Below are 24,577 nucleotides of genomic sequence, written 5' to 3'. Positions count from 1 at the left end.
AGGCACATACATTGACGCACAAAAACACAAAGATTTTGTGTATTGTTTTTGTAGATGGTGGGCAGTCTAAGCTTTTACACACAGGACGTGAATCGATGAAAAGCAAACACAATCCTGCACATTCTGAGCTTGCAGGGTGTGTGATTCCCGCGTTTGGCATGCAATATTTATATTCTTCTCCTTCTCAAGAGTATCGTTTCACAGAAAAACAACCTTAACATGTCAATGCTTTTCCCACCCCAGCGCAGAGAGAGAGGGAAGCGCAGGCTTGGCCGACCCCACCGTGGCTCCAGTGCAGAGATAGGGGAGCTTAATCCATGTCCTCTGAGAGATCGCCCAGAAAGATGAAGCCTTAATTAGCCAGATAAAACCCCACATAATGACTCTATTGATACAGACTGGGAAATGAGGACTAAGCAGAAGAGGGGGGGGGGAACAAATACTTTTGTATATGGGGCTGAGATTGGCTTAGGAGACAGTTAGCAAAGTAAGTCCTGAAAGAAAACATTGGACAGTTCACTCTCGCTCTCGACTCCAGCGAGGGAGTTTCGTCTCATCTCTCCGCGCAATCCACCTGCTCCAAATTCGTTCATAAGTAGCTTAGAGGAAAAAAACGCTGACCTTCATATAATCAAAGATTGCGTGCAGGAAAACAACAACAGTTTTTGGAGTACTTAAGCAACAGCACTCATGGGAGGTTCGAGCAATTAAAGGCAAAATTACTTGTCTAAGCTGTCCTTGTATCCTCCCCATTCCCTATCTTTGGCTCCCCGTAGTACGAGAGGAGGTCATAAAGATAGTGAAAAGAAGAGAATCACATCTCACTGGCTCTGCTAATCCGCCGGGTACTAGAGGAAGCAGAATCTCATCTTTACGAAAGGCATCTAGGTATTTCACATGCTGCACATAGATCAGGGATAAGGTGACCCTGTGTAGTATTACCGGATGACATTAGGGTGGCGGAGACACGGCAAATCCCCTGTCAACACTTGTGCACCCTCTTAGAAATCATTACAGAAGAAAAAAAGATTCGTTAAAATGTTGCTCCTTTTTGGCTTCGAAATCCTCAAAGCGATTCTGATAGAACAGATTTTAAATGGTCCATTTTGATAAGCTCATATATACACCATGTGTGAATTTATATCTCCTGGAAAACCCTCTTTATAATCTTATTAAAATTGGTATCAAAGCTGGTCCAGCGTCAGTCTGTGGAGCGAAGGCAGTGAGATCCGCTCTGCCACTTGTGCCTTAATTAAGGAGTACGACTGCTTTTTTTTCTCTTCTTCTCACAAAGCGCTGCGTTGCTACTGACAGGCACGTACATTTTAGAAAGTCCATCTTTGTCGTCTTGTCATGTTCGCCCCGTTGTGATGTAACTTGTATGACATTTACAGAGGAGACCCACGCAGGCAGAGCTGACAGCAGACTGCAGACATGTTTCTTTTTTTTTTTTTATAAAAATCTGTGCAGTCTGGGTGATTAAACACTTATTTATAGCTTTTGGCCGACGGACGAAATAACAGAAATGGTGGATTAACAGACACCATCCTGCTAAGATGAAAGCTATCCTGAAACTAAACAGAGACCAGACGATAAACAGATGCACTGCAGTGGTCTAATTTTAGTATCATTTAAATGCTGCACTCAGAATTAAATAGGTCTATTAATCGATGAGTCATTCAACAGAGAAATCTATTAATAACTATATTCATAATTCAAACAATTCCTTCTAAGTATTTACCAAGCAAAACATTTCTTGTGTTTAGATTGTTGGCCAAAACAAGATGGATGACAACCCTCCAGACTCCGGGCTTGTTTTGAAGAATGGATCCTACCTTTGCCCTGTGTCATTTTTGTTTTTGTACGTTCTCTTTGGGCTCCTTCCCATGTGATCAAGGTCTTGAGTCACACGAAATAAACAAAATAATAAAATGAGAATAAGACATTTGAGATAAAAACAATTAAATTGAATCTATAAATTGAATTATAGTTGTGTATATTTAAGGTGGACTGTTATCTACTGTTGTCTGTGATGCAATATTAAGCAGAAAGCAAACCAGATGATAAAGAAAATAACTGGGCGCATGCTGTTAAGGGGCTGAGGCTGAGGGACGAGCTATGGGAAATGGAAAATACACTTGTTTTTCTTACTGTTTGACTCATTATTGCCAACATGGCAGGTACCAGCACAAAGAAATACGGAAGATCTGAATTATTTATATGAAATTTGCATATCTACCACATGTTTAAGACAAGGGTGAGGAGGGATCATATTAACACTCCTGTGTTTTTTTATACAGAAAAAGCTTTGCCTATTCACAGCCTCAATGCAAAGTGAGACCTATGACACGTTTCACTACAATAATATATATATATTATATATATATATATATATATATATATATATTCATTTTATCATCGTAATGACTTGTTCCCACCTTTGCACCTTGGGAGTCCCATGCTAAATCACTATGAGATGGAAGGCAAAAAAAATGCTTAGCCCATCCTCGCCATTCTGCAGACCCCCCCCCCCTCTATTCCCACAGGTTCCCAAACTACTTTGCACTTCTGTGGCAGAGCGTCACTCACCAGTGTCCAACAAGGTCAAATGCCATGTCATTTTCTCGCCTTTGATCTCTGACTGGCTCTTTCATCAGTCTCAGCCTCCCCACCCACCCACATGCCACCACCACCAGCACCACCAGCAGAACCTTCTCACTGGTTAAACTGCCCTCCCCCATCTTCACCGGATGTGACTGGCGGTGACGGGAGTTTAAGAAAAAAAGTCTGTCCAGAGGTAATAACAGGAGCAATCGATCTCCAGCTCGTGAAGTCGGAGCTACACTTTGCTTTTAGACCAGATGAGAAAAATAATCAGAGTGGACCGAGGTGTGGATTTAGTTGTGCCAAACATTAATCTCAAAGTCGTCGGCCGCATTTGAAAAAAGCTCCCTGCGTTCTCTTCCGACTAAATGAGAATCTCCATCTTGGCTCTCTGCGTAATCAGCCCCGCCTGCACCGTGCAGCTCCGCTCCGAGAAGGAGGCTGCGTTTTGTGCTGCCATCAAACAAACCACATATTTCAGATCAAATCTCTCTCACATCAGAGCCACAGCACTTCAGCATGCTGCCGTGTGTGAAACAGATTTAGGGGTTTCATATGGTGGACATGAAATAACAACATCCCTGGTTTGAGTACGACTAGGAATCCCACCTCCCCTCCCACCCCTCTTATATCTTTTATCCATTAAAATAAACAATCAACCAAAAAAAAGAAATTGAATATCTCAGGTAAAATGTATTGATACAGTATGTTATGCATTTCAAACCCGCAAACTAGCTTATACTTCCAAACAGCTATACTACATATATATTCTCCGGAGCTCTAATATTATTATATTTCAGACATGAACTCTCTCTAGCTCTCGTTAGGTAAGGACATTGTTCAGAGTTTGCCTTGAACACATGAATAACGCAGCAGGAGATACTCCGCTCAATAACACGTTTATATTTCACTGTGGAGATCACGTGTTTTTTGTTTACAGCACATCATCACCGGTGTCGATTGAGCTCTTGAATCTCGTTGTTTTTTTCCAAGTTGAAATCTTCTACGTTTACGGCAACTGTTTTTCATCCTGAGATATTTATATTCTCTCTTGCTGAGTTTTCACATGGGTTCACTCAGACATTATGTCGGGGCTTTACTGGGGAACTGACTTGGACTTTCTCACTCTCACATACAGCCCCTCCTGTTATTTTAATGAGATTATCCAGAGTTCGGTTCATTCCTGAAAGCAGCTTCGATATCTAAATATATATTTAAACAGTCAACAGATTTTGATCTGGACTAAATCGTGAAGTATCTCAGCAAACATCTTCTTCAACTGTGAGGATGCTATGATCATTCATGTTAAATAATTGAAGGTGTGCCTGAATAATCACATGTTACAATAAAAATGTATTATATTTTTTCAACGATCAATCATCAGATCTTTTAGCCGTCTATAGGTGAAAAGGTTATGTTTAGATTGAGACTTGCTGGATATGGATTTGACAGTCCTGAGAGTTGCTTGCTGCGGTTTCTTCTTGTTTTCACATCATTAAATTGAATGCTCTGGGCTTTTAGCCGCTGGTCGGACTAATTAAGCAATTTTGACAAATCGCTTTGGCTCTGGAAACTTGTGCTCGGGATTCGTCATTATTTTTGAAAGTATTGTTGAGTAAACAACGATGTTTGTGAGGAGAAAAATTATCAGGGATTAAAATGGTTATTAGTTACAGCGCTGATATATTCTGGATTTCTCAGTATGATTTCTCAGCGCTCCATCTTGGACATGTTTTCCACTAAACGGGAACGCACATGACAAAATGGAAACTGCCTGTGCATTGTTTGTCACAAACCAAAGACAGAAAGGATATTGTGTCACATCCCAGCTGTCATAATCGGGTATTCCATTTCCAAGACAGAGGAATCCCAGAATATCAAAAGAATATGGAACTTATGTTAAAGAGCCGATTACGCTAATTCCACTGTATTCTTTCATAGTAGCTCTTTAAGATATGAGTAAGCTCTGTTTCAGGTCTAACCATTGGGCGCGATTACTGCCGCTTCTTCATGTCTAGCAAACTAACATCTCCCTCAAGCCACCCAGGCTGGTCGATAACCTGAAATCCGACCTCTTGTTTCCACCCTGCACTTTCGCTCTCCTCCATCGACGGTATTAGTGGGTCTTTATTACATTGTTCTGTCATTCCTCTCTCTCTCTCGGCATTGACAGCGAGTGGGTGAAAAGGGGGAGAGAGAGAGAGAGAGAGAGAGAGAGAGAGAGAGAGAGAGAGAGAGAGAGAGAGAGAGAGAGAGAGAGAGAGAGAGAGAGAGAGCTTTCAGGGAAGTTTAACAGAGGGAGTGAGAGCAAAGAGACTGGGAAAGTGAGCTTTTAGGGGACTAAAAGCCTCCTGCCGATGCCCGTGTTGTCTTGAATCACATGATAAATGGGACCAGACTGTCAAGGGATGATAAAGCAACTTCTCTGATCTGACATAAGGAGGAGATACTGGCCACATTCAAATATTTGAATTATCAGGGAGCGCTCTAATCCAAGTATCACGAAGGGCAGCCTTTGTGTACTGTACTGTGGGAGCACTTGAACAGGGGTGTCCATGATCTTCTAATGGTTTCTAATTGGATGAGTTGATGGCACTTTTGAAAGAGCAGTACAAGTTCAGCGACATGTTCATATCTATTCAAAATGAATTTGCTTATTGTGAAACGGTGGACTGTTTCCACATCATGGAAAATATGAGCCTAAAATGTTTTTCTTTTTTTTTAAAATGACAAATTGATATATTTTAAGCTCCAGCAACTTTGAAACCGGAGCAAACCTGAAGCAGATCGGATGTAAATGACAACTCCACTCCTAAGTAGCTACTCGGTTGGCCTTCTACCCAGAGACGAGAGGGCTGAGAGCGCTAATATTGTTTCTAAACACCGAACTCACTGAACTCTGAATCTCAACAGGGTGTTTTAACAGCCATTACATCAGGGAGATGAGGCAAAAGACAAATCTTGCCTCCATTTATGGGAAATATCACACGCTCCATTTAAGTGTGGCAGTGTAAGTGGAGCTGCTGTTGTATTTCCAGTGGCCACTGAATAGTGCAGTTTGAATAGATGCTCGCTGTGGAGCAGATGCAACATATTGTCATTTTGTTGCACAATGCTAATCATCACGGCTGCAAACAATTTCCTCCGAGTCTAGTCAGAAATGCGAGTATCAAATGAGACAATAATGTCCATTGTCTGCAGATGGAAAGAAAGGGAAGACATTGTTAATAACAATGGATTTAGAAATCACACCAAAATAGATCACATTTGGTTTTGTGCTGCTTTGTGTCGAGCTTATATACTTGAAATATAACCAGCGCCAAGAATAAATTTCAGATGGCTACCGGCAGCAAACAGAAGTTAGAGAGAGAACTTTCCCTGTTGGAACTCACTGTCGTTGTTTTAGCAGCGACGTCTTCTACGAAGCAGCCAGTCTGAGGACATCTACCGCCTGAGCCGCTGTAGCACCAGCAGCACTGTTCCCTTATGTGTCAATCACACAATCTTCTCAAAGAGAGATGTCTACGTTTAAATCTGCCTGGCAACAGGGGCACCGGCATAGGCATTGATTAGTTCCTCTGCAGTGAATACAAATGCCTTCTCCAGGGTGTTGGAGCGGAGCCTTAGTAAGCACAATAACACCTCCCCAACCCTTGACCCATAACCTCGTCCACCATCAATGCCTTTTTTAATGATGCATCCTCCAAGGGGACTCCGAGTGCTTTATAGCAGGAGGTTATTTCAGGCTTGACAATGATTAGGAGTTTGCATCTAATTAAAGTAAACGCTTCGCAATATAATTTCATTGAAAGTTGAAGGTGAGGGAATTCAAGAGATCATCAAAATAAGAGCAGTGGTCAAGTCCTATTACATATATAATATATGGATGCACTTGCATGTGGGTTGAATACGGTAAAAGCGTGGAAGAACAGGACTCTCGCTCTTCTGTGTGGATATCTTGATTTTTTTTTTACGCAGGCATGAAATGTGCAATTGCTCCCTCAGGCCACCTTTGCAGAAATTCCCTAAAGGTTTCTCTTTCTCAGCGCTGTGAAGCAGATCACAATAAGCTGAATCCTTTAAAAGGTGAATGAACCCTACAGGCTAATGTGAATGCATTTTGACAGGCCCCTGACAACTACTGTGCAGTGACTCTTCACCTAAAGAATCCATTCAAATACTAATATTGTTGTCATCATAATTGGCCAGTCTTTTTTTAATAGCTGTGTTTAGTAAGAATGAGCCGTGGAAATATAGCCACTTAACTAATGAGCACAATCACAGATGTGAATATTAATATTTAAAAATGTGCTATTTGCAGCTTTGCGGCCACTTTCATTGATGTGAAAAATACATGCTAACCTATTTTGTATGAATTATTATTGTATACATTAATTATGTTAATGTGTCAAACATCATGGGATTGAGAGCAATGGACAAATGATGCAGTTAGAGCCACTTTCCCACTAATGAAGGTAAAGTAGAGGGCAACACACAGGTTTCATGTGTGTTTATATATTGCAGCATTCACTGCTGAAACCCTGGATAAATTTCATATATATTCGACTGAGTTTAGTTAAAGCAGCATGAAATGTCTGGTGCCTAACAGATGAGCTTCTTTTGATTATTGGTCACCCAGAGGCCTGCAAACCATAAAGCTGTTCCCGCTGCGAGAGCAATAAATGACTGAGCATGCTGCATGCTGCAAATAACAAGACCTGGTGTTTTGGGGGCAGAGTGCAACCAGACAACCATTTGCTACTATGCTTCAGATGTTAGACTCATTTCGAAACAAGTGAATTGAATATTAGATCGATGATATTATGAAGCTGTGTTAAATGCCAGTGCAACAGTGACTAGGACAATTTAACCATAGGTGGCACATACCCTGCTCCAAGGGAATGCGCGGCTGAACCTGTAAAAGACAGACCAAAAAAAGAATCCTGATGATTTTTTAAACAATTGCTGCTGCTGTTCTTCCTCCATATCTGATTCACAAGACATCTACCAAGGACAACACAGACTTGTGAGCAGCCGCACCCTCCCCCCGCCAATCAAACAGCTACTACGGGCCTTTTATAAACATGCCACCCAGCCTCGGGCACTGACGTATCAAGGCAGTGGCATCAAGTAGAATGGCAGTCGGGTCTTATGAAAACAACTTAATTGCGGTCCCGGGTGGAAGCTCTCAGCACTGTGTCATCGTAGCATTATGAAGGCATCATGGCCTCGCAACTGGGAGCTAATAAACACCTTGTCATTGCAGTAGGTGTCAGCTTTACACCCAGGATGACTGTCTCCAGGAGACATGCATATACACGTCATAAGCCAGCATTACCCTGCTCACTAGGATTATTGGTCATTTAGTGTGTGATCAGTCATCATGCAGCCGCATCCTTGTCCACACCATCGCCGCCCACTCGGTCTCGGTTGCTCCTCTGCCCCGTCACGCCGACAAAACTATGGCGAGGGCTGATTTCTTTCATAAATGATTTAAATGCTCCACACACGTATTCTTGCCTTATTGGTGAGCTTCCCCATTCTTCTCATATGCGATTAAATTACAAACATGCTAAGACGTAATAATCACTCCATAAATTCCCTGATATATAATGCTGTTATCAGGAGCATGATTTCCCTGACATCTGATACTCTGTTATACTGGCCACTATGTAGAGGTTTGGCTTATTGCAAACATTGATCAACGTGTTGTAATTCAATACAGCGTGTCACCAGCAGCATAATGTTGTGGGGTAGAAGGGTGGTGGTGGTGCTCTTTGCTGCATATGTCCTATAGCCTGCTGCAGGGCAAAGAGGTGAATCTCATTGACGGCTGGTGGATGGTCAAGGTCAGCGGCCGCACATTTGTTTAATGAAGGCGGCCAGAGGGGTTGGGGCAAAGCGGATCGCACTCTTCAGCCGCCCCGCTTTCCTGAGACGGACATTATTGAGTCTGCAGCAACACATTCATCAACTGGATCAACCGGGAAACCGCACAGAAAAAGAGGATTTCAATCCTGGGAGTGAAATCAAACATGCCTTTAGGGATGATGTGACACCTTGCTGGAATACGGAGAAACATTTAATGTGATAAGGTCGCTCTAAAATAACTACTGAAATGGAAAAGATATCGTTTGGTAAAAAGAGCACACAAAAACTGAGGGGAAAACACAAAACAAAGGATAGGCAATAATGCCCCTTTAAACCCCCCCCTCCTTGTGCCACACCCTTGCCCCTGTATCTGCGTGACATCTCAGAGGGTATCAGCCATCTATCATCTTGGATTGTGGGTCCAGATAAAGCTGGAGAGGCTGTGCTGCTGCGGCTCCAACTACAGGAGGCAGCTCCTGCTGTATCTGGCTGTCCGCTCCCTCCGGCTATTTATAACCAATACAGCTACAGCACTTTATGAATGTCCGCAGGCACAGCATCACAGAGTCTTCTGATACTCTGCCGCAACTGGGTTTCTGGTGTGTCATTATGAGAGCCAGTGCCGGACAATAGAGGGCGAGAAAAGGGAAATAAGGAGAAGAAATAATCAGGGGAGGCCACTGTCATATATTCTGTGGAAAATTCTGCCTTGAATAACCAACAACCGACGGTGTGTGGCACCCACCAACACACAAGTTTCACCCTGTCTCCTGTGTAGTGGCAGTGTGGGATCCCACGACTGCTGCCTTGATGAAAACAAGAATCCCCAAGTCATTTTGAGAGGAATCAATAGAAATGCACAACTCCTTTTGCAGCAGAAGCCCTGGCTAGCTTTTTGTTTTGTTTTTGTGTATATACACAGCCCATTTAACAGATAGCCATCTTTTTTTTGCAGATGAATAAAATGGCATGCGGGGAGGACCTGCCTCACACTTCCACACAATGAGGAATGGTAACCTCAGCCCATTGCGTGTACGGGGCCAAATAAAGGCTAGATTAAGATAAACAATTTCAATTCAACCCCCCCCCACCCCCTCCATCTCCAACACAGACACACACACACACATTTGCGGGACAATTAAATTTGATTAATGGCTTAAGCCTTCATCCTCTCAGACAGGCACACACACACACACACACACACACACACACACACACACACACACACACACACACACACGAATGACCAGAAAAGATGATTAAATGTCCGAAGGTTCATCGATAACAAATCTATAAATTAATTTTCATAATCTGCGCGGGTGGGATGCGTTTTTTACCTGCAGAGGACGCGCCTAACCACACTCCGAGAACCTGCTCCTGCTTCCCTGCCCTGACAACCAGTGCTGCCTGGTGATCACCGCGGACTTTGCAGGATCCGATATGATACCGGGATGAGCTCCGTCGTTATCTTTGCTGAAGTAAAGTCTCCGTTGTTCGGAAGCACACTAAGAAGTCACACGTTTGAGCGATGTGTTTTCTCCCAAGTAGCGCAGAGATCGTGTTCTAGCTGCATTCCATCAAAAAAGCTTGGCCCACATTAAACTGCGGCTACATTACGCACGAACACCGTGGGGACAATAGAAGAAAGACCCGGTTTTTGTGCCATCTGGATCGGACACTCACCTGCTGTAGCCTTCACTGCTTCCAAGCATCCTTTCGCATTTCTTCCCGACGGCAACTCCCAGCCACCAAGACGCAAATTGAGACGCACTATCTCAAGTCCATCGGCTTGAAACACAGCTCTCGGAAAAAAGGCGAAAACGACGCAGCCAGTCGTTTCTATGCAGATTTCCAACGATTTCCAGAGGTCGTGTACCGAGGACAGCTGTGGTTGGAAAAGCCAAAACCCTCACCGCAGACACACACGGGGACACACGCACGTACAAAGCGGCGATGCTCCCTCGGTGGGTGATGGGACTCCCTGCGCGCCCCGGACTCGTCCGAGGATGAGCGTAAAGAGCCGGAGAATAAAGACGGAATGCAAATGGCAGGTGGAGCGAGAACAACTCCCACGCACCCGCTCCCCGATGCAAGAAGCTCTCGATGCAGTCTCTCGACCCACAGGCTCGCACTCTCTCTCAGCACTGTGGCAGGAGGAAGAAGCGCACACAATCCGCTGGCTGGAGGGAGGGACGGAGATGATCGGCGGAACGCACTCTGCCCAGTGTCCTACTCAGCTGTGTGCGCGCGTGTATGTGTGGAAGGGTGTGTGTGCGCAGTTTTGTGCCCATATGAGTCTGATCACCATACGCACGCAGTCTGTCCATTTGCTTGCGTGTGTGTTCAGATTCTGCACGTTTTGGGAAGCAGCCTTATCTGTCCAGATTTGTCTGCCAAGATCCCAGCCACCCCTCCCGAGCACACTGGTTTACGCGCACGAAGACGCACGGAGACACCCACATAGGACACGTCTACTGAGGGTGTAGTGAATACAAAAAAAAGAACTCACAGTAGCAGCACAACATGCACACGTTCAAAGGTTTCACAGAGAAGCTGCTGGCAAATATAAATAAGAATCAAATTTAAGGCTGGAGTGGAGACAGTGGTGAGGAGGCACCAGAAAGTAGCAGTTCCTCTTTTGAGGGCCTGATGGCACTGTGGGCTTCATATACTGTTCACACACACACACACACACACACACACACACACAGGGTAAAGTTACAACACACAGTCTCTTCCAGGAGGCTGGTATCAGTGTATATGTTATCTGGGACATATCTGATCCTCGGTCTATCCTCTGTGACTTTAGATGTGGTGTTAATCAGCCAGAAATTGAAGCATACATATTTCATAGCTTAAAACTCTTATCTTGTCCACTCTGTTATTGTCTGTTATCTTTAATGTGATAACCAAGAAGAAGATTGTTGTTCTTCAATACATGATGATGAAGGGAACTCAGCCTCACCCATTCATCTTTAAATGATCCGGGATCTATTCTGTTCAGGTTTATTGCATCTCAAGTCGATATAAGCAGCCGAATGATAGAATTAATTTGCAATCGCCGCCCATGTTATACATTGATTAGCTACGGATTCCTTGTGGGTGTTTGTCAACACTGGAGCCTCTGCTGGACTGTGAGAGGCCCCGGTTAGTCATTAGTCTCCTGCGTGTTGTGGGGGATGAGGGCATATTTGATCTCAGTCAAAGACTGAGATCACTTTATAGTCAATACAAGCTATAGATAACATTCTCTAAGGGACAAAATAATTAAATAAAAAACTATGTATCTGTTAAAAGTATTATTACTCATGAAGTTTGGACGGTTGAGAGGAATAAAAGAAGTTCTTATCAGATTGTATCTGTAGATCTTTGGCCAGTGACAGCACATTTCACACAAATACAGCAATTTTAGCATTTTAAATCAAAATGATTATTAGTATTATGTCCATGAACAATCCATAATGGCGCTCGGAATGCATACCTTCACCAAGGCCGCAGTTTGACACCACATTTAACTTAGATCCAGTTTTTTGTTTGGATCTGCACCAAATTTCACCATAAATACGATTACCTTAAACATGTCTGATTAAAATAATAATAACAATAATTCCTGGATCCGGATTCCACAGCAGTGCAATGTTCCTCTGGCCACGCCCCCCCATAACAATGTCATGGATAACAGTCAACTAGCTCTTATGTAGTCCTGTTAACTAACAAACAAACACACAAACATCACCTCCTTGTTGGAGGCAAACAGGTTTATAATGTTCCCAAAGGTAGCATGAGGAATGAGACAAAAAAAACTTAAGAGCTCGCGCTGAATCAACAGCTGCCTCTGGCTGTGTCTAAAACCATTTCCTTGTTTACCCATTCACTCTTGCCTAACAGTTTACTCTCTAGTGAGCAGTGAAGTGAGATTTCAGATTATCCTGCACCAACTCTTAACCCTTACATTACACTAATTAGCAGTTAATTAGCAATTTACTTATTGGAAGGAGACCAGACACTGTCAGGTGTAATAAGCAGTGTGTTGCATGGTGCGATAGGTGAAAAAAAGAAAAAGAAGTTATACCCTCACCATTCTGAGAACACTGAATATCTAAGGATCCATTATAGGCTAAACAAATGCAGGGACATGGTTTAAAGGGATTAGGTTCATCTAACCTGTCAGTAATTGAATGTATAAGTTATTCAAATATGGCATGGGTAGATAATGTGAGCTGAATATGATGAAAGATGGAGAAGTAATGGTGCATTTGCCTCACCTCGTCTAACACTCTCATCACGTGTATGTTTCCGTGAAGTTTTCCCTCTGAGCGCACAACACAGGAAATGCCACAAAAGTATTTGTCTGGCAGTGTTGAAATGCGTCTCTGTCCTCCTCGCATCCTCCAGCGTCTCTGCAGAGACCCTCCGAGCAACTTAAACCACTCAGGCATCCCAGCTACATGTGAATGTCATCAGCATCAGTTCACGCATGGCCAGGGCACCCTTGCCATGGGTACATGGTATTTTCTCTGTCTTTTACAGCTGTTTTCTACTGGCTGGCCGTGAAACCACTCCTTGAGGGCGGGATTCAGGCTCTTTCTTTCCAGATCAGTTCACTCACACTGACCAGCTCCAAACTCAAATACGGGGGTTACTCAACGGCTACTTCAAACTACTCAGTTGACATTAAATTTCTTTGTGAACGCTAATGAATTCCATTCGGAACAATTTAAAATAATTAGTTACTGATGCATTTCAACGTGTTTTTATACGTGCTTGTGTGACACTCTTATCAGCTCAATCCTTTTAATGTGTTAAACCCAATAAACCAACCATGACCCATGTGTGTGTGCCCCGGTCAAAATGTGTGGCGAGTGTTGCTGGCTGAATAAAACACAGAGAGAATGAGATTTAAAGAATAGCTTTGACAGGATGCGCTTCATTGGGAGGGAGGAGAGAGGGGGGGGAAATTCCTCGCTGCCCCACTAAGAGCTGCGAACAACAACAACATAGGTAACAATGGATACCTAGTGACGCCACAAGCTTTTAAAGCATCCCATCAATAATTAATTTGTTCTGCTGTGTTCCTCAATGCTGGCACGCACGCTTGTCCTTAATCTTTTGTTATACTGGATGTGAGGGCCGCCTGTCACACGGACACTATCAAATAAATAGCTCAACGATGAATAACCATTTTGTGATTGCGATCATTCTAGCTATTGATTAGGCTCATTCTATAATGAGCATCACTTCTATTCTGATATTAATACACTTCACTGCATCATGACAACACAGCCACACAATGACAAGATTGCGAAAGGGTTGGAATTCAGACACCCTTTCAACCAAAGTCATGCAACGTGTCTGCAAGTCGAGCTCCTACTCCAGCTGGGATTTTAAGAGTGAAATCTAGGCAAGGTGAAAGCAGAATTCACATGTGCACACTTTTTCTGCCTATATATCTTTTACAGTCAAACGTGACGGATGGGTTCGGACCACAAATCGTTTCTATTTGATGTGAGAACAGGTGTTCATGGTCTTTTTTCTGAGTAAATTACAAAAATCTGTAAATAATCTTTAAAATCCTTAAAAATCTTTAAAAAGACCCAGAGAAACAAAAGAAATGTAGCCCAGAAAAGGTATCGTGTGCAGTAATGTATTCAACACTCGACTGCACTTGACCACTTTATTGCACTGTAGTTGATATGATATATCTGAAGCATAAATGCAGTATTGTTACGCAAAAAAAAATCAAGAGCTGAAGAAAAATAATAGAGGAGACATTCACAAGCAGGGGACATTTGAGGTTCAGAGTAAGAAAGAGAGACAGCGCTGTTGAATGAAGATGGGGATGAAACCCATACGTTGCTGGTGAACGTTTTGTCAGTGAGGGAGTTTCTCTCTGTGCAGGGTCTGTTATCAGAGAAGTTTGAAACTTTAGTGGAAAGTATTTTTTGATTCAGGTCCAAACAGCAGTTTGCACCATGCTGTGACAGCAGCACGGCCAAAGCGCTGTCACAGTTCTTCTCCCAGCGCATGATTTGGATTGCTCTTGATAAGAGAAGAAGTCAGCCAAGGCCCCCTACTGAAAACAAACAAACACAGAATCTGATCTATAGGAAGTAGAACCACCCCCCCTCTTCTATTAAATAAGCCTTTCAAACTCATTACAAACAGTCAAGCACCACTACACCCAGTTGCATTGACATAGATTAAATAACATGAACATATATGAATGCTATAATTTGTAGCTGCATGACAGGTTACTTATACACTCTGATTTCAGGAACATGCAGAGCAGCGTTCTATCACCACCCTGCATATATCCAGATTCTAGCAGCATATCCACAGTCTCATGGACGCCATGTTGTCCTTTTTACAGCAGCCCGCACAGAAGCCCAGATACATTAGAGTCTCATTATTTACCGTCCTGTTCTTAATTTATCCCAGTCAACAAGGACAGGGCAGCCTCTGCTACTGCAGCAGGAGGAGAAACCCCAGATGTGAACGGCTAAACTTGGCCTGCGAGAGTCATGTCAACAGTATTTCTTTCCAAGGTCTGTCGGTTTCAGAAATATTATTGCCCATGGGTGTCAAGGTCACATTTAGAAAGCTGATACTGGCACAAAAAATCATCGATATGATTGACATTCCGAGCAGGGGCTGTATTTGAGCAACCACATGTCCAATGAGAGGCTCCAGGCTTTCTCCAGACATTCTTTTGCCAGTCCCTTGGTTAAGACTCGGGATAATGAGCTGAAGAGAACACAGCAGGGGATCTTCCACAGGAATCACAGCAAACCAGTGGGCACGTTGATGACTTTTTTTAAACCAGACAGGTGCAAACCAGATAATTTGCAGATCCACGTGTAAAAGAGACAGACGAAGCTGCCATGTTGTGGTAAGGGCCGACGATGTGCTGTAAACAAAAACAGGTGATCTCTCCACAGTGGAGTTGATACGGAACATGCTGCCACTGCTGCACCCCCCCCCCCCCCCCCCTCACCCAAGCGCTCGGATTTCTGTGGGGCTGAGAACGTGTCTGAGCGGAGGATCCCCGCTGCGTCGTTCATGTGTGAAAGACAAACTCTGGAGAAAGTCCAGGCCAAATTCTGCTGACATTCTACGCAATAATTGATACGGATATGTCTTCCAAAGTCAGTTCACAATGACGACAAACTTCACCTGAAAAATTACTCAATCATAAACTACATATTATATATGGCAACTAAATGCTAGGCTTTGTAAAATTACAAGTTGTTGGAATGAGGCTTTGGTTTAACCCTTTGATACACAAGCTATGCAAACCCCTTCAAGGCACAACATGGGTCAAAAATGACTCGTATTGACCTACAATGTTATTTCATGCACGGCTGAGTGTTTCTTTGCTATATTTTTGGAAATCAATTTATTTGATCATTTAATATACAAAGTATTCATTAAATATCTTGTTTTTGATTACCACAAATCATTATTTTCATTCTATCTTTCTCAATTTATGAACTAAAATGTTTTTTGTATTTTTACATCAAGTTTACACACATGGGTCAAAAATGACCCGGTGGAGTTTTAATTGTAAATATCTTTGCAATGAATTTATTTCATCATTCAGAATTACAGGATTTCCTCAATTAACTATAGATTTTAAAAAGATATAGCAAAGAAGCACAGCCATGCATGAAATAACTTGTGAAATGAATACGGGTCATTTTTTACCCATGTTGGGCCTTAGAAAAGTAGTGATATGAAAATGATTTTTCTTAAAAAAGTAGAAAAGGACAAATGAAGAATTTGTGATGATCAAAAACAACGTGGGCCTTTTGACCCACGTTGTGTATCAAAGGGTCAAAAAGGAAGAGCCAGATGTTCACATCAAACCCACACCTCAGTTTAGTGACACCGGTGTTGCGACACTTCCATGTCAGACCAGTATTCTGTGGAGCTGAAATAAAAACTGAGCAAACCAATAAAACGTGTTTAATAGTTCAGCCTGAAAATTGCTTTTAAAGAAATCTGACATCCTTGAAAGTATAGTTTTCCAATGTGCAAGGTCTTTTCAGTGTCTTTTGTTAATAGATTAGATTAACACCTGATTTAAAAAATATATATATATTGTGATTTTGCTCAAGCAGCCCAAGTATTATCACAACAAGACCAATACAGCAATCCTATGCTCCTTGTTACCTTTTTAGCCGTGTCTCCCAAAATTCCCTCGGTTTCACCCCCATCATTGTACATGCCTCTCCGTCTGACCTTTTAATTGAGTATACTTTACTGGGACAGGCACTTTTTATATTTCTGAACTAGGCTTGTACCTCCTTGCGGGGTTTCCTGGCAGAAACACCAAACAGACTCTTTCTTCCTCTCTCTACTCCCACTGTACAGGACGTAGGCACACAAACACGCAAAGATGTCCTGCACGACACATCCTTTCATTTTCCGTGCGTCAGATCCACCTCACATTATCAGTGGGCACACACACAGAGGCAAAGTACTGCTAAATTAATTGGATTGAATTGATCCGGGCCTCATCAGTTTTGCTTTGTGAGAACACAATTGGATTCACAGTTAACAGCAGAGTTACACTTTGTCTCCTTGTGACAAGATAACAAAGGTGCGCAACTTTAGTCTCACTTCAATATAACTTTCTATTTCTTTCACTGCATCTTATTCAAAAACACACACAAACACACACAAACACACACACAGACATACACATTGACTCACTCATTGCTGCTCACTCTCACCCTCGCAGCCACTCATTTGCCCTCACTTGTATTAGTATGCTGCTATGTGAAATGACTGGTGCAGTGGAAATAGAAAGCAGTGTGTTTAGCGAGGTTGGAGGGGGGGAAACTACCCTCAATGGGTTACGAATGGCCGAGGCTCTGAATAAGCATTATAATACAGGCTTGCAGGCAGCGACCAGATGTGCACGGAATTCGATGTGGCATTACTTACATGTGGTTTTGTCCTTGCACATGCATAACCCACACAAAGACAGACTAAGAAATCCTGATAATACCCTCCTCTCATTTACTGTATAGGATAGTGTTCAGTGGCTGCATAGGGCTTCTGGGAGGGGCATTTTGGCTTTGCAATATGCAACGTCCTTGTATAAAAGCAATTTAAATGACAGGCAGCTCAAAACTGTAATGTTGCCAAGGTGCCGAAGCAACGGGGTAATGACAGCCATCAAGAAAGTGAAAATGTGCTGGAGACAAAGGCGCTTCTCCAGGGGACTGTCTTTGTGCAGGTTATAAAGATGACAAAATGTTCTCAACGAGCAGCTAACTACACCCAGCATCTTAAAACTCATAATCATAGCAAAAGCAATCATTAAACAGTTGCTTCCACACAAACGTTCCCACACAGGATCGGAATAAACCTTAGATAGAAGTCTAACTCTAACGTTCTTTGGTTACTACCTCTACGACGAGTGTAGCACTGGAATTATCCGCTAATACCAGATTGTTAGGTGCACACCGTCCACTGATCTATCCTGGATTTCAAAGGGATACGAATGGGGCTTGTTAACACAAAGTGGAGTAAATTGGAGCCAGCTCCGCTAGGCCAGTGGTCATGTGAGCAACACTTTGTCTTCGGTGGTTTAGACTTCTAACAAAACAATCGGCAAGCTCAGCCTCAGCGCTGGGCAAGAAAGACTGCAAAGAGAAGCGATGCTCCCCCGCCACTTGCACACACTGCTTGGGGCAGACTATCACTCCCATTAAACTAATAACAGTTAGCTTCTTATCTTGCAATGTCTTGGCAAAGTCACTTCCACCCTTGAACAAAACATATTGCCTTTGAATGCTGGAGCTTAATCTATCACTGAGGCCCAAATGAAAATGCATAATCCTCTGCAATTTGCCTTCTTGCATTCCACATCGCCACAGATTTCCGCGGCAATTTTACTACATAAACTTCTCGTTACGGGGACATTGATTGCGTCCTTCAACGTCCCAGGCAGACACAAGTAAATAATCTTTCATTTTACTGCTCAAACAACAACAATGGATTAATACATATAACCATTGTGCAGGATGGGATTCTTCTCACAACGAGCCTCTTGTGTGTTTATTTTGTGAGAATATTAAAGCTAAATGTTACCATTAAACATTCCGGCACAAATACTTCAGGCTAAAAACTTGGTGAAAATGTTGTCGTTCCGAGACGAATATGAATGCCGGGTAAGTATACTTTTAAATATACTGTCAAAAGAGTGAGCAGTCAGTCAAACAGACGTGATGATAACAATATGTCAGCACAGAAAAATTTTACTATAATACGACCTCAGTTCTAAGATGTTTTGCCACAGTTGTAATAGCCAATATAACGGATCACTTGTTTCTCTAATGGCTCATTGTCACAGAACAATAACAGCATCAAGACTACATTTGTGACTCAACCCTGAAAATAAAGGATTTTTTCTTTTAATTTCATGGGAGAAAATAGGCATTTGTAAATCATGCATAACTACACTAAGTTTGATGTGTTGTCGTCTGAAAGGCCATCGTCAGTAAACTTAATATCAGAACGCTCTGTTTCTCTTTGATAAATGGCACAACAGTCAGTATTTGTCTTGAGAAGTAAGTGTCAGTTATTTTAATATTAGAAATTTAAAACAGAGTGTCATCTGGATAATAAGAAATGCAGCGTCTTGTACCGTTGAGAGTCACTTGTGAGATTACACAGGGTGAATTTATTGACACACTCCATTTATGAAGGTGTTTCATAGACGTATAATTAGATGTGTAGCAGAAATAAAAAGTTCACACATATACCGACCCAGGTGTAGTCAAATTCGTTCAGTGTACGGAGACAGAACTTCTTGCAACTGGGTTCACTCGAGTCTTTAAACACAGTATTACCCCAGATCAGACTTTACTATTGAAATAGGTTTAAACTAGATATTTCAAAAGTATCCTCTCCACTCATTAGAAATGAAGTTCAAAGCAACCTTTCAATGGGTATCAGTTGCATCAGCCTCAAGTAATTTAGTAAGTCTGGCAAAATACGTCCGAGTATATCAACAATGGCTGGGGGGGGGAGGGGACTGAACAGAGCGTTCGAACTGTCCAACAGAGGCTGTGATGGAAAGTAAAGGAAGTTGAGGAATGTCATTTTGTGGAATAAGGACTGGTGAAAGCATTACTTAACTCTCAAGGTAGTGTGAATAACTCAGCATGTTTGCTTTGACAACATTTTTTCTTTTTAAGACTCACTGTCAACAGCCAGACAAGTATTTCGGTGCTCTTATAAAATTTATTTTTTGTGTTTTGATGTCGTCTTACTGGAGTATTAAAATAATAAAACTGCTAAGTTTCATAAACCATTCATATCTGCATGTGCTGTGACTGATTTTTCACAGGGAAAAACAATCCAAATTGTAATGATTATTAAAATTATATATATGCAAATGCAAATATGCAAAGGAAATGATTGGGGAAACTGTTATATATATATATATATATATGTATATCAGTCATTAAAGAGATATTCAAGACTTAAGGAAATGCACTCCCTAGGCAGTACAAAATCACAGGGCTATATGAAAGCCCAGGCCATGCATTTACTGGTCAACAAATGTAGATGCTATTTCATCTTGTAAAGCCATTTGGTTTTCGTTTTGCCAACAAGACAAATGTGACAAATGTATTTCCCAATAGACAAACTATTACGAGCAGCTCTTTGGCCTGAGACCCCTGCTGATATTCTGCTCATGGCCTCCGCGTCCATTTGTATTTATTTTTTTCATCTGCAGGGCACCATCCATCGCCGGGGCTACTCACCTGTCATCTCACTGCACAGACAATGGCTTCCTGACACGATAGCTCCTTGTAAAAGATGTTGCCACCCCTCGATCTCTGTGCGACACAGACCCCCATAAACATGTGCATGGACGCATGTTGCCACAGACATGCAAACACATGAGCACACAGAAATCAAATCTGGCTCTAAATCAAATCCCATCATTTTGATTTTCAGAATCAAGTGGAGGGTGAGGAATCGGATGAGAATATTGTACGCTGGTTAAGTAATCACTGCCGTTTTGGATTCACCCCCTCCCCGCCACATCACCACACCATTCCAAAGGGTGGAGAGATTTCAATCACTTTATCATTGCCATGATGGCTTTGGTAAATGGTTGACAGCCAAATCCATGTCAATCCTTTGAGTGATTGCATGCTGCGAAAGGTCCAATCTCATTTTCTCTTCAGTGTCTGCTGGACTGTAAATGAACACGCATGAAGTTTAGGTCCTTTGTATTTTCCCCTTATCAGATTCTGAGTTGAAAGAAAGTTAGGAGCATCATGAGAAGATACCAATCCTGAAACCCAGAGCTTTACCGACTTGATACAGGCTATTGTAGAAGGGCCAATTCCTTCAGCTGACACATGCAGTGCTGGTCTTACAACATGGACACAATATGATGAAGTCACTTTGCACTTCACAGAGGCTTCTTACAAAGATGTAGATTGTCGGGTTCCTGGATTTTGCTGATTTTGCTGATATAACATACATAAAAATGCTTATAGAGGCCCAGTGCCTCTAGCTTCTTTCCCAGTGCCTCCACTCTTAATGCTATTCATTCATTTAATATTGTCACCAAAATGCCTGAGTCATGGAAAAATTAGTAGGCAATGTATATGAGCTGCACTGCCTCAAAAATAGATGAAAAAAGGGCAATTTCATACAAAAAATAAAATTGATGGATTCCAAGGATCATGTTCAATAATCATTGTATAACCTTAATGATTATAGAGAAAAAAGAAAGAAAGAAAGAAATAATTCTTTTGATGAATAATGTGAGAAAAAAGGAAAGAAAACCTTTAATGTAATAAATGCCTATTCAGCTATATTTACAACGGCCCCCGGGGAACATTGTGATTCTGTGCTGTTTCTTCTACTTTGTATAAAATAAATTCACTCAACCTATTCATCCAGTATTCATGAGTTGACCCATACTGTCTGACTATATACTGCTGCTAAAAAGACACATTAAGGCAATGATGTATAAATATTATCATTATGTCAACACCCAAACACCGGAATGCAAAGTGACTTCACATTCTTATCATGCAACATCGAAGCTCTACCTTCCCCTTGACAAACTGTCTTCCACTTACCTGTCTGTTATTTGCTGTGCAGCGCAGCTCCACTGGGACAGCACAAATCCATTCCTCTTTAAACATCATTTGTTTTCTTAGCAGAGCACCTTCATAATAAGCACCTGACAGACAGATTGCTTTTTAACCCCTCACACTGGGGAAATGCTAAATGGCTTGGATCCACTGCCTCGTCTGAACAAGGTGGCGACTCGGACCAAGCAGGTTCCCATCAGTTCATGTCTGAGGGCTAGTACCTGAATAAACCCTAATACACTAATGGAATGGTTTCTAGGTCTTTCATGTTGCAAGATTCCCCCCCGCCCCCCAACTTTTATGTTTGAACCTGGAAATAAACAACACACACATAATGTCACATAAAGGTGGACCAGGTATAGATTAAACAATGACAATTAATGAATACAAAAAACATTAATTATTATTCTGTCATGCCAATGCATTTGGCCCATCCCTTCTTGTGAATACCAGACAGCCATAATTAACAAACATAAACCTCCTCTTCCTGTATAACAAACAAAACATGGCAAAAAGAGAAGACACACGAACACACACACAGACATGAAATTGAAAATCAAAAAGCAGAGCTAATACCTATCTGTAAATTGACTTTATAAAAAGCTTGTTTTTCTCTTCTGGCTTTCTCCAAATAACTTTGTAATTTAATACATATTCTGTTATGTTTATACACAGTTGGACATTGTAGCGTAACGTTCATTTGAACTGCCGCTGTCTTCTAAACTAAACTAAATTGTACAGGATACATTTGGCCATAACAAAGTTCCACTTGCCATTACTGTCAGGTAAAAGAGTCAGAGATGTTTTTCCTGCCAGCCCCCCAGTAAAACAGGGCGTTGTTTCTATCAGGCGACAGATGCAAAACTGAAAGGATGAAAAATGGTCTAATTCACGGAGTAGACTTAGATAAAGAAAGACTATTATAGTTTAAAGAGCTTTTGGTTTTACGGGATGGGGACGCCAGCAGAGCTGGGCAAGTTACTGAAAATTAGTACTTAGTTACAGTTACTAGTTACTTCTTTTAAAAGTAATTGAATTACTTCACCAGTAACTGTATATCAAAAGTAATTAGTTACTAGGCAAAGTAACTTTAAGTTACTTCTTTTATTTTATTGTGAAAATGTTTTATTGTGAAAATGTTACATGATTTTATTTTGAAACGGTTCCGGTAGAGTCGCAGACATCCTGTGATGACTACAACGGCGCTACGGAAAAGGTTTATGTTTTTAGCAACCCTCCGAAGGTGCACAATGTCTTACGGTGTCCACGGTTGTTTTAAGGTGTTTCTAAGTTGTTCAAAGTTGTATTAAGGTGTACGGTGTTACAAGGACGGCTCAAATAAACGACCAGAACATCAGTTTAAATCTCGACCATCTTTCGTGGGATCTGGTTCACTTGTCTTCTTGTCTGCAAGTGTTCAGTTTTCTCAAAAGAGAGTAACGTGAGTAACAAACTCATTTAAATTTCAGAAATTGTAACTGCGCTACTTGATTTAAAAAAAATACTTCGTTACATGCTCGTTACCGCTAAAAGTAGTGGAATTACAGTAACGCGTTACTTTGTAGCGCGTTACTCCCAACACTGGACGCCAGTGTTAACGTGATGTAAACAGAAGCAGATGATCCCAACAGCAGACTTTAAACGTTATGTCCTGCCTCCTGCAGGCTCTACCCCAAACACCACCCCTCACCTGAACCCTCCAGTCGGACTCAGAGAACCTCCTGCTGCGTTCTTCATATGTGAAAAACAAACTCTGCACAACATCCGGAACCCCATTGTCTGGACATTTCCCAGAGTGCATGTACGAAAACAGGGTCAGATTCTTCTGGGTCTGCTTCCAGTAAATATACCCCCACGTACCTCTAACAACAACCCTCACCTCCCAGCACTTACCCGTAGCATCTGTATAAAAGAACGATACACCGCCAGTGATCACAGTAAAAGCACTACAGCCTTCATTCTGGGTTAGAAATTCACATTTTACTGTAGGGGATACTTTGAGTATTTCACTGTAAGACATGGTGGGTGGTAATATATTTCCCCTCAGAGCCTATGAATCCATGCTGTGCTGTGGACCAAATAATCATCTCCCTGTTTCATCAGCTGGATGTAGCTACCATTGCTTATGCAATTTATGTCACTATACAGCACATTTCTTTGACTGAATTTCAAATCACTGTCACAACAATTCACCAGCTCCACTGTCAGATTGGGATGGACACATGAGGAGTCGTCCTGTGCAGTGTTCAGCAGCACATATAAGCACACCACATTCGATTTGGTGATAACTGGCAACCCTCAGAGTGCTATAATAGGCATTTTACTACATTGGTAATTAGCGTAAAATTGCCCTTTGAGATTCTACTGTTAATTTTTGACGTACTTCATTTGCATCTTTGTCTTTAATGTGCGAAAGTCCTTGAGCATTTCAGAGTGACCTTGCTGGAAGTCTACTGGCTGCTATCTGACACAACACACCATGGTGTTTGGCTTATTAATCACAGTGATTCAAATGAAAACAGAATCCACAGCTCTTGTCTTGTTTGATTTACAACAATGTGCGATCCAGCACGGACAACCCACTGTGATCCAAAGTCTGTCAGGAACGCAGTCAAACAGAGCTGCATCTGCCAACGCTTGCTGGAAATGTTTAGAACAAAAAACAAGTCGAATTTACACACCAAAGAACAACAGTTTCTTTTTTTCTCGTCTATAATGAAACCTGAGAGAATTTTCTTTTACAACTGGTACCAGAAGTGTCATGAGTGTTATAAAGAGTGTAATCTTATTGGCTGGAGTGTTGAACTCCCTCCTCACCAAATAAATAATAATATGATAATAATTCTACTTTATTGATCTCCGTGGCACACTAAACACTCTCGAAGCTTGCTGACGCTTAGGCTTGAACACTTACTTTCCGACTGCGGGACGGATACTATTCACTTCAGCTCCCTGTTGCCTCCACT

At 41.9% G+C, this 24,577-nt stretch overlaps 1 protein-coding gene across 2 annotated transcripts in view; it reads right to left on the bottom strand.

Annotated features, from left to right (window-relative positions):
• Positions 1-12,967, bottom strand: part of lingo1a (leucine rich repeat and Ig domain containing 1a) — a 30,103-nt gene extending 17,136 nt beyond the window's left edge. The window contains exon 1 of one of the 2 annotated variants that reach the window (XM_053427958.1): positions 12,741-12,967. In XM_053427958.1, the coding sequence (XP_053283933.1) occupies positions 12,741-12,914 (174 nt within the window). In that variant the 5' untranslated portion in view covers positions 12,915-12,967. Of the gene's footprint in view, positions 1-10,158; positions 10,368-12,740 lie in introns of those variants that run through there. The other variant, XM_053427959.1, reaches the window with a different exon arrangement.
• Positions 12,968-24,577: the final 11,610 nt, after the last annotated feature.

The sequence above is a fragment of the Pleuronectes platessa genome, chromosome 7 (genome assembly GCF_947347685.1).
Source record: "Pleuronectes platessa chromosome 7, fPlePla1.1, whole genome shotgun sequence".
Lineage (NCBI taxonomy): Eukaryota > Metazoa > Chordata > Actinopteri > Pleuronectiformes > Pleuronectidae > Pleuronectes > Pleuronectes platessa.
The sequence above is the reverse complement of the archived record's forward strand: the minus strand, read 5'-3'. Positions and strand labels throughout refer to the sequence as shown.